The 10,907-nt window shown below is 38.5% G+C and overlaps 1 protein-coding gene across 1 annotated transcript in view; it reads left to right on the top strand.

The window, feature by feature from the left end:
* Window positions 1-10,907, top strand: part of ANKRD31 (ankyrin repeat domain 31) — a 178,688-nt gene that overhangs the window by 54,809 nt on the left and 112,972 nt on the right. The window contains exon 11 of the mRNA XM_012802743.1: window positions 4,270-4,412. Coding sequence (XP_012658197.1) covers window positions 4,270-4,412 — 143 coding nt within the window. The remainder of the gene's footprint in view (window positions 1-4,269; window positions 4,413-10,907) is intronic.

Below are 10,907 nucleotides of genomic sequence, written 5' to 3'. Positions count from 1 at the left end.
TGCCTCCGCCTCCCAAGTAGCTGGGACCACAGGCGCCCGCCACAACGCCCGGCTATTTTTTGGTTGCAGCCGTTATTGTTGTTTGGCAGGTCCGGGCTGGGGATTTGAACCCGCCACCTTTGGTGTACGTGGCTGGCGCCTTAGCCGGTTGAGTTATAGGCACTGAGCCGGCAATACTTTTTGATCACTATAAACTTGTAGGATAGTTTAAAGTCTGGTAAAGTGATGCCTCCAAATTTGTTCTTATTTCATAGAATTTCAATGGCTATTTATGGTTTTTTCCAATTCCATAAAAATCACAGAACTGTTTTTTCCGGATCTGTAAAGTATGATGTTGGTATTTTAATGGGAATTGCATTACATGTGTAATGCAGTATAGATATTTTAACAAAATTAATTCTGCTGAGCAATGATCATGGTATGGTCTTCTGTCAGTTGACATCCTTTGCAATTTCTTTGAGTTTCATAGTTCTTTCCATAGACAGAATCTCATTCTTTTGCCCTGAGTAAAGGGCTAGTGTGTCACAACTCACAGCAACCTCAAACTCCTTTGTCTTTATCAGTTTCAAGAGAATCGTGGTTGAATCTTTGAATCTTTTCTAGGTATAAAATCATGTAATCTGCGAACAGTGATAGTTTAACGTCCTTTGTCTCCCCATTTGGATCCCCTTAATATCCCTCTCTTGTCTGGTTACTTTGGCTAGGAGTTCCAGCACTGGAATAGTAGATGGGGTCTAGCAGTGGTGATAGTAGACAGCCTTATCTGGTTCCTGTTCTAAGTGGAAATACTTCCAGTTTTTCTTCATTTAATATGATTCTGGGTGTGGATTTGTCATGGATGGCTTCTATCAATTTTAGGAATGTTCCATCTATGCCAGTTTTCTTAAGTGTTCTTATCAAAAAAGGTGTTGAATTTTTTCACATGCTCTTTCTGCATCTATTGAGAGGATCATGTGGTTTTTGTTTTTACCTCTATTTATGTGGTGAATTACATTTACAGATTTGCATACATTGAGCTGGCCTTGCATCCCTGGGATGAAATCCCCTTGGTTGTGATGAAAAAAAATTTTTTTATGTGTAGCTAAATTCTGTTTGCTAAGATTTTATTGAGCATTTTTGTATTTATATTCATTAAAGATAATTGGTCTGTAGTTTTCTTTCTTTGTTGTGCCCTTTCCTGGCTTTAGTATAGGGTGATACATGTATTTGTTTCATAGAAAGAGTTGGGAAGGGTTCCTTCCTTCTCAGTGTTTTGGAATAAATTCTGCAATATAGGTACCAGCTCTTTTTTGAAGGTCTGATAGAATTCTGGTGTGAAACCATCTGGTTCAGGAGTTTTTGTTGTTATTGAAAGACACTTTGGACCTCCTCTAACAGAGGGTGTCATTAGATTGTGGAGGAAACAAGAAGAAAAGCTTCTTCAGTTGCTAAGAGAGAGGAAATCAATGTGAGGGAAACCTCCAAAGTAGGTTGAGGTAAAGAACTGGATTCCAGAGCCTTATTAAACTGGGATCTCTGTTTTGACCAAAATGATACAAGAAGAGGGGTAAAGGGTTGCATGAGAAAAAAACATTGATGATTTCTCAGGCACATCTAAATGGTGCCTTAACTTTATGAAGAGAGAAGGTTTGTGCATGAGGACACAAACAAAACTTGCCCCAAACTTCTAGCAACCTATGAGAATTGAGTTTTGAAATTTCATTGTTATCAATCTTTGAATGACCACTTTGAGCTGTCCCAAATCACCAATGTGGATGACGTTTCACTCACATAGAACTGTGGACGTCAAAGGAGCAAAGATGGCGGCTATTAAAGTTAATGGACATGAGAAAAAATATTTCAATGTTGTTCTCACCTGCCATGCAGGTGGGACAAAGCTACCATCTATGATCGTCTTTAAAAGAAACACATTTTCAAAAGAGAAGATTCCAAGTGGAGTTATTGTCCTCATGCGTGGAAAGGATGGATGAAGCCGAAAGGCATGAAAATCTAGTTTAACAATGTCTGGGCACAAAGCCCTGTAGGATTACTTTAAAAATCAGTTTTGCTTGTTTTTGTAAGTGCAAAAGCAACTGCGGTGGACTTGAAAACTCAACTTGCTGTGATACTTGGTAGGCTAACAGGCCAAACGCAACCTCTTGATGTGTCACTAAAGAAGTCTTTTAAAGGCCCTAAGGAAGAAAGAGCACATGTCCTGGATGTAGTCAGCTGGTGATGATTTAACACCTACAGGCAGAATTAAGAAAGCATCCATTCATTGCCCAGGTTTGTGATTGGATCCTAAGATTGTGGAACAGAGTCAAGAACAAAGTGGTTAGCCAGGCGTGGTGGCTCACACCTGTAATCCTAGCAGTCTGGGAGGCTGAGGTGGGTAGATTGCTTGAGCTCAGGAGTTCGAGACCAAATTGAGCAAGAGTGAGACCCCATCTCTACTAAAAATGAAAAACTGAGAGTTAGGGTTGCTGTGAGCTATGACACCATGGCACTCTACCAAGGGCAACAAAGTGAGACTCTGTCACAAAAACAAAAAGAAAGTAGTTGTGATATCATTTTAAAAATGTGGCATTAGTAATACTATGGGTGGAACTGAGGACAATGAAACTTACAGGATAAAGAAAGTGACTCTTCAGAAAACACCACTAATCCAGAAATTGAAGATTATACTTCTCAGAGTGACAGTGACAAAGAGCTGTTGGCTTTCTAAAATGTGTAAATACCGTAAATGTGTTACTGGTACATAAAATTTCTCATACCTTGTATCTGTTCTCATGTTTCATAATTATTTGTTACATAAAATTTCTTATACTATAGTATGTTAAAAAATAAATGCTAAAAAAAACCCTTATAATACAAGAACAAGTATCTAAATATAAACAAATAAAAATTTGAATTAAAAAATTAAAACAAAAGTTTTTTTCCTAAAAGTATGGGCCAAAAATGTGTGTGCACATTGTATACTAGAGTGCATTATACACAGCAAAATATGGTAGCTATCAGATGTATCACTTCTATATATATTATAAATACCAAAACATAATGTTATAATCTTTGCTTTAAATATGTATTTGGGCTGGGCATGGTGGCTCATGACTGCAATCCTAGCACTCTGGGAGGCTGAGGCAGGTGGATTGCCTGAGCTCATGGGTTTGAGACCAGCCTGAGCAAGAGCGAGATCTCGCCTCTGAAAATAGCCAGGTGTAATAGGTGCCTGTAGTTCCAGCTACTCGAGTGGCTGAGACAAGAGAATCACTTGAGCCCAAGAGTTTGAGGTTGCTGTGAGCTGTGATGCTACAGCACTCTACCAGGGGCAACAAAATGAGACTGTCTGTAAATAAATAAATAAATATTTGTATTTTAGGGAATTATATAGGGAAAACCCCTATTAACTATGTATTTATCATTTTTGGTGCTCTTCACTTCTTCCTTAAGATTTTGTGATTAATACTGTAGGAGAAACTCCTTACAAAACACTTTATGGTAGTGGTTCTGAACTAGGGTGACTTTTGGAAGTTTAGGGGAACATGTTTAGTTGTACAACTAGGATGGAAGTTGCTATTGGTATCTGATGTGTTGAGGCCAGGATGCTGCTAAACAGTCTGTGATGCTCAGAACAGCAAAGAAACATCAGACCCAGCAAATCATTGCTGAGATTGAGAAACCCTGGTTTATAGAGAATGCTCTGAAAAGCATTTTAATATGCAACTTTTAGGTTTCCTTATGTCTATAATATGATTTATTAGGATTTAATCAGTATCTGTAACTTATGTCATTTGTCTTTGGCTAACAAAAAAAGGGGTGTTTGTCTATATGACAGGTGGTAAATAAAGAGAACAAGAAGTACTCTATATACTTTAGAACTGATTGGCATGTAATCTAGCTAGCTGGATTATTTTAATAGAAGCACCTTGAATTAGAAATAAAGCTTTAATACCCCTTATCTCTACAGAAAAGTAGCCTGTAACCAGAATTCTCTGAGTTGATGATGAACTGTGTACAACATTTTTATTTGGAGAGGTCAGGATTACTTTTAGATATTTTACTTCTTTTCATTTTTTTCCACAAGCAAGGTGAGGGGTAGGAATTTGATTTGCCCCTCAGACTTACTGAACCCACCAAATAATACAGTATACTTTCACAGTGATATTATCTTGTCTCACATAATCAAAATATTTTTTAAAGAAACCTAGAATTAGAGTTGATTTTTAAGTACAAGCATAAAATATTAAGATGCTAAATGTAAACAAGCACCATATTGTTTTTGTGTAACAGGTTGGACAGCACTTCATGAAGCTAGCGTAGGAGGATTTTATTGGACAGCAAGTGAACTACTGAAAGGTGGAGCAGATGTAAATGTCAAAGGACTGTATCAGATTACTCCCCTTCATGATGCTGTGGCGAACAGACATTATAAGGTACTGTGTTGCTTTTGCTTGCAGAGTAAATAATATAGTCTGCAAATATTAAATATCTCTGGGACCATGCGGCAGAAAAACATACAAGAATTTCAGTTGCAGTTCATTCTGCTAATGGAAGCTCAGAATTTATAATTGAATTTTACTGTGTGATAGGTTTGTTGTGTGTGATGTGATTTAATTTTATATATTACTTTTAATAACTATACAGGTATTGGTTACACATGATATGTTTTCAACTTGCTCTCCTTTAATACACTTTTTTTGTGGTGCTGTATAAGCAATAGAAGCACATTTCCTTCTTACAGAGTGTTACACAGTGATGTTGAGTCCTGATAGGAGGTTTATAGCTTTATGGAGTCTAGTGCCACTTTCAGAAGCAGCATAAGACATGAGAACCTCCCAGAATTATCAGCTGGTACACATGAGCATGGCTGTACTACTGGTTAAAATATTAGAATACTATAATTCTATACCTGTTGGTTATAGTAACTGTAATCAATGGTAACATTAAGTTTATGAATTATAGTACACCCAGTTTATCTCATAAATCACATATAAAAGCTTCCTACATACTTTATTTTGGTCTAGGTGCAACATTGCAGGGCTGAGGCATTTGCTGAAATATGTTGTCATTTATTTCAGGTATTAGAAATTGCCTCTGGGGTCAAAAACTCCTGGGGTGGGAAAGGGGATTAGTCAGTTGGATTCAGGAAGATTAGCTATATGTATTTCTAGAAGAAATGTCTAACAGAAGCAGAGATAGGGAAGGCCGCTAAGAGCTATGAGCATAAACAGCATATTTTTCATAGTGGAACAGTACTTCAGGAGAGTTTAGGCAGTTTTGCTTTTTTCTGATAATGTGTTGCTTGGTGGCAGATGGTCATTTCTGTACATTGTATAGAGTGAAAAGGGGAGGGAATTCTATCTGGACCCAAATTAATGGCCAGAAGAGTGCAGGCTTGGACAAGTGACAGTGTGAACCCTTTCTCTCTCTTTTTTTTTAACCTTTCCTTTAAAGCTGGCTTGAGCAGAGAAACCTCATGCCAAAGCACTTCTCTCTAGTCTAGCCCAATGGCCCATTTGTTCCTCGCTTCCTAGAGCTGACTTTTCCTGGTAAGAGACTTTTCTTCCATTGGATGAAGAGAACCTTGAACACTTTACTTATTTTTCTTTTCTTTCTCAGTTCTTCCTTTGCCCTACTTGATAACTTGGCTCCAATCAATTTCCACTTCATAGTGTAGGCTGGCTATCTCCTTTTTGGCCTTTGCAGATATGTAGTCATCTCTCTCTGATTCCCTCAGTGAAGTAAAAGGAACCAAAGATGCAGGCTACCAGCTCCAGAATCTAGTTTCCCTACTTACCACACTCCTTCTCAACCTCCAGTCTTCCTAGGGCTCATGGTCTCCTGGCACCAGGGCATAGCTTGACCCAGTCCAAGATAGATTGACATAACTCCAGATTAGTACTTGACTGACTTAGCAACTAGCCTTGAGAATGGAAGTGGGATAAGTCATGGTTTTAGAGGATGGGGCAAGGATGGTGGGAACATCAGGTGAAAATCTATTCCTGCCTTGGGAAATCTCTTGTGTGAGGCAAAGGTAGAAAAATGGCCTAGACCATGGATATTGGATTGCTCTGATGCTTTAAGTGTCACAGGACTAAAGATGTCAAATAGGGAAGCCTTGGGAACTGGATGCTCATCCTGGTATCTGGAGAGTGTGAGCTGCTTTAAACATTCCAGAGAGTTGAAGAAACTTTATATTGTCTTACAACCATTGAAAGTTATGTTGGAGAGATACTAAACGATAATATTCTAATTTTCTAAAAAGTCAAAAACGCATATTATATGATTCCATTTATTAGAAATATCTATAATAATCAAATCTATACAAACAGAATGTGAGGGATGGAAAGTAAAGAGTGGGAAATGGGGAATGACAGCTAATGGTTAAAAGGGTTTCTTTCTGGGGGAATGAAAATGTTTTAAAATTAGATGGTAGTAACATTTTTCAATCATCAATATATTAAAAAACAGTGACTTATAGTCTTTAAATAGGTAGATTGTATGGTATGTGAATTGTATCTTTTTTCTTTTCTTTTTAAAGACAGAGTCTCACTATATTGCCCTTGGTAGAGTGCTGTGGTGTCACAGCTCACAGCAACCTCCAACTCCTGGGCTCAGGCCATTCTCTTGCCTCAGCCTCCTGAGTAGCTGGAACTACAGGCACCAGCCACAATGCCCAGCTATTTTTTTGTTGTTGTTGCAGTTTGAGCGGGGTGGAGGTTGAACCTGCCACACTTGATATATGGGGCCAGTGCCCCATGCACTGAGCCACAGGTGCTGCCATGAATTATATCTTAATAAAACTATTAAATGGGCTTAGCACCTGTGGCTCAAGCGGTTAAGGTGCCAGCCACATACACCTGAGCTGGCAGATTCGAATCCAGCCTAGGTCCACCAAACAACAATGACGGCTGCAACCAAAAAATGGCCAGCCTTTGTGGCTGGCTCCTGTAGTGCCAGCAACTTGGGAGGCAGAGGGAGGAGAATCGCTTGAGCCCAGGAGTTGGAGCTTGCTATGAGCTGTAATGCCATAGCATTCTACCCAGGATGACAGCTTGAGGCTCTGTCTCAAAACAAACAAACTATTAAATGCATTTTTTTTTTTTTTTTGAGACAGAGCCTCAAGCTGTCCCCCTGGGTAGAGTGCCGTGGCATTACAGCTCACAGCAACCTCCAACTCCTGGGCTCAAGCGAGTCTCCTGCCTCCGCCTCCCAAGTAGCTGGGACCACAGGCGCCCGCCACAACGCCCGGCTATTTTTTGGTTGCAGCCGTCATTGTTGTTTGGCGGGTCCAGGCTGGGGATTCGAACCCGCCACCTTAGGTGCACGTGGCTGGCGCCTTAGCCGCTTGAGCCACAGGCGCCGAGCCTTAAATGCATTTTTTAAGTGGAAAAGTTAGAATTTGAGAATTGTAGGTCATTAGTTCAGTGTTATTCCTTAAAGCAATCTGTAACAAATTAATAAATACATATGTGGTTGGGAGACATAGGCAAGAATGAAGTGATCTTTGAGAATATTAGACATCGCTAAATAAGTCTTCCAGACTAACCTTTAGTCCTCTTTTATTAGGCTTACTTTGATAATAAGAGAAAGACATGGCATGGCTGTAAGTTACCAAGATTTGCCAAAACTTTTATCTGATAATATATCCTATGGTGTGTGTATATGGTCTCTTGAATTAGAGATTTGTTGGCAACTTTATTGGAATTGAAAACATAAGTCTCAGATGTGGTAGATATGGTGATTATTCATTTCATGTATGTCTAGAGTGAGCTCTCTTGTGAAATATGGTTATATATTCTATTGTGTTATAAAGAGTCAAAACCAGTGCTTTAGGCTGGAACAAGGACTGTGATTTGATGTTGTTAAGGTATTTTTCCATACCCACCATATCATCTCACTTAATAAAAATTAAGTTTTTAAATACCATTTAATACACAGTCTCTATTCAGATTTTCTAAATTATCTCAAAAATGTATTTTTATAGAAAGTTTTTATTTGAATTAGGATCTTCAAGGTCTATATATCATATATGTTCATTATGTCTCTTAAATATTTTTTAGGCTTGGTGCCCATAGCACAGTGGTTACAGTGCCAGCCACATACAGTGAGGCTGGCAGGTTCAAACCCGGCCCAGGTCAGGTAAACAACAATGACAACTGCAACAAAAAATAGCCAGGCATTGTGGTAGACGCCTTTAGTCCCAGCTACTTGGGAGGCTGAAGCAAGAAAATTGCTTAAGCTCAAGAATTTGAGGTTGCTGTGAGCTGGGATGCTACGGCACTCTACCCAGAGCAACAGAGTAAGACTCTGTCTCAAAATAAAAAAATAAATAAAATGAGTATATATATATATTTTTGAGACAGAGCCTCAAGCTATCCCCCTGGGTAGAGAGCTGTGGCATCACAGCTCACAGCAACCGCCAATTGCTGGGCTCAAGCGAGTCTCCTGCCTCAGCCTCCCAAGTAGCTGGGACCACAAGTGCCTGCTGCAATGCCCGGCTATTTTTTTTGTTTTTGGTTGCAGCTATGATTGTTGTTTGGTGGGCCTGGGCTGGATTTGAACCTGCCACCTTCGGTGTATGTGGCTGGCGCCTTAGCCACTTGAGCCACAGGCACCGAGCCTAAAATGAATATTTTTTAATCTAACATTTCTAACTATATTCTACAAGGTCAGACAATTAAGTTTGTAAACTCATCCTAAAAAAAATTCTTCTAGTATGAGTCGTGAATTTGTCTGACCTATATATAGGAAGGGTTAGTTTTTAAATCTCCTATTTGTTGAAGAAACTGGGTTATTTGTCTTATAGAATTGGATTGGAAATTTGGATTTGGCTGATTTTATATTTGTGGTGTTACTTAGCTTGCTTCTTCCTATATCTTCTGTAAATGTTATATTTTAATGGGAAATAATGCTTAGAGACCCTAGTTGACTGAGCACTAGGTATGCTTATTGCTGTTGTTTTTAGGCATTTTCAGTGAAACATATACTTTAGAAAGAAAAATCATTAGCTGAAGCTGCTTTTCTATTTCAGACTTAATAGTATAGATTTATACTTCACTTTGGTTCGCTACTTCTGTCTCATTTGTGTATGGATGTGGGGGTTATACTGTTAGGATTTTCTTCTTGAGACCAAGTCTCACTTTGTCGCCCTTGGTAGAGTGCTGTGGCATCACAGCACACAGCAACCTCAAATTCTTGGGCTCAAGTGATTCTCTTGCCTCAGCCTCCTAAGTAGCTGGGGACTACGGGCAACAGCCTGGCTATTTTTAGAGACGAGGTCTCTCTCTGGCTCAGGCATTCTCGAACCTATGAGCTCAGGCAATCCACCTGCCTCTGCCTCACAGAGTACTAGGATTATAGGCATGAGCCACTGCTCCTGGGGACTATTAGGTATTTTTACTATATTTTATAAAATTCGTAAAATGTGGGCTGATGCTACATTTTTTGCAGAAATCCAGTGAAACCAAAATCTAAGCTATTATTTTGGGTTGTTGGGGTGGGGGTTTAAGGAACATTTTAATTTTTTCCGTAAATTTTGTATACATACATAATTTACCATCTTTACCAATTTTAAGTATACTGTTGGTAGTAATAAATACATTTATATTCTTTTTCCCTCCTTTGTCTCCTGTTTCCCCTTCCCCTTCCTGACCTCTGGTAATCTATTCTGTCTCTTCATCTCCCACTATGTAAACATGCAATACTTGTTTTTCTTTGCTTGGCTTAGTTCACTTAACATAACTTTCAATTCTATACATTTTGCTGCAAATGACAGAATTTCATATTTTCATTTTTTTATGGCTAATATTCCATTGTTTACCACTTTTTAAAATCCATTCACCTATTGATGGATACTTAGGTTGATTCCCTATTTTGGCTGTTGTGAATAGTGCTGCAATAAACATGGGAGTACAGATATCTCTTTGATATATTGATTTCCTTTTAAGGGGATATTTATCCACTAGTGGATTGCTAGATTATATAGAAGTTCTACTTTTAGTTTTTTTGGGAACTTCCATATTGTTCTCCATAGTAGCTATACCAATAATTTATATTCATCCCTTTCAAGAGGGTATGAGGGTTCCCTTTTCTCTACATCCTCACTAGTATCTGATTTGTTTTTGTTTTTGTCTTTCTGATACAAGCCATTTTAACTGGGGAGAGGTGGTATCTCACTTTGGTTTTGATTTGCATTTGTCTGATGATTAGTGATGTTCAGCTTTTATTTATGTACCTCATGGCCATTTATTTGTCTTTTTTTGAGAAATGTCTATTCTGATCTTTTTCCCCTTTCATAATCAGATTATTGTTTAGTTGAGCTATTGAGTTACATAAGCTTCTTAAGTAATCTGGTTATCTATTATCAGCTAGATAATTTTCAGATATTTTCTATCATTCTGTGGGTTGTCTTTTCACTGTGTTGATTGTTTCCTTTGCTATACAGAAGCTTTGTAGCTTGATGTGATCTCAATTGTCTATTTTTGCTTTGATTGCCTGTGATTTTGATGTCTTAAACACAATTTTTTGCCCAGACCAGTGTTTTGGAGGATTTCCCCAAAGTTTTCTTCTAGTAGTTTCATAATTTCAGGGCTTAGATTCAAGTTTTTAATCCAGTTTTACTTTGATTTGTGTATATATGGATCCCCCATATGGTAGAGAATCCAATTTCTTTCTTCTGAATGTAAGATATCCAATTTCCCTAGCACTATTTACTGGAGGGATGGCCCTTTACCCATTGTAAGTTATTGGTACCTTTGTTGAAGATGAATTGGTTCTAAATATGTGAATTTATATTGCTTCTCTATTCTGTTCCATTGGTCTCTGTGTCTGTTTTTTTTTTTTTTTTTGAGACGGAGCCTCAAGCTATCCCCCTGGGTAGAGTGCCGTGGCATCACACTCACAACAACCTCCAACTCCTGGGCTCA

This window comes from Otolemur garnettii, unplaced genomic scaffold, assembly GCF_000181295.1.
Source record: "Otolemur garnettii isolate 467f Iridium unplaced genomic scaffold, OtoGar3 scaffold00017, whole genome shotgun sequence".
Taxonomy (NCBI): domain Eukaryota; kingdom Metazoa; phylum Chordata; class Mammalia; order Primates; family Galagidae; genus Otolemur; species Otolemur garnettii.
Note: the sequence above shows the minus strand (reverse complement) of the source record. Positions and strands in the feature narration are given on the sequence as shown.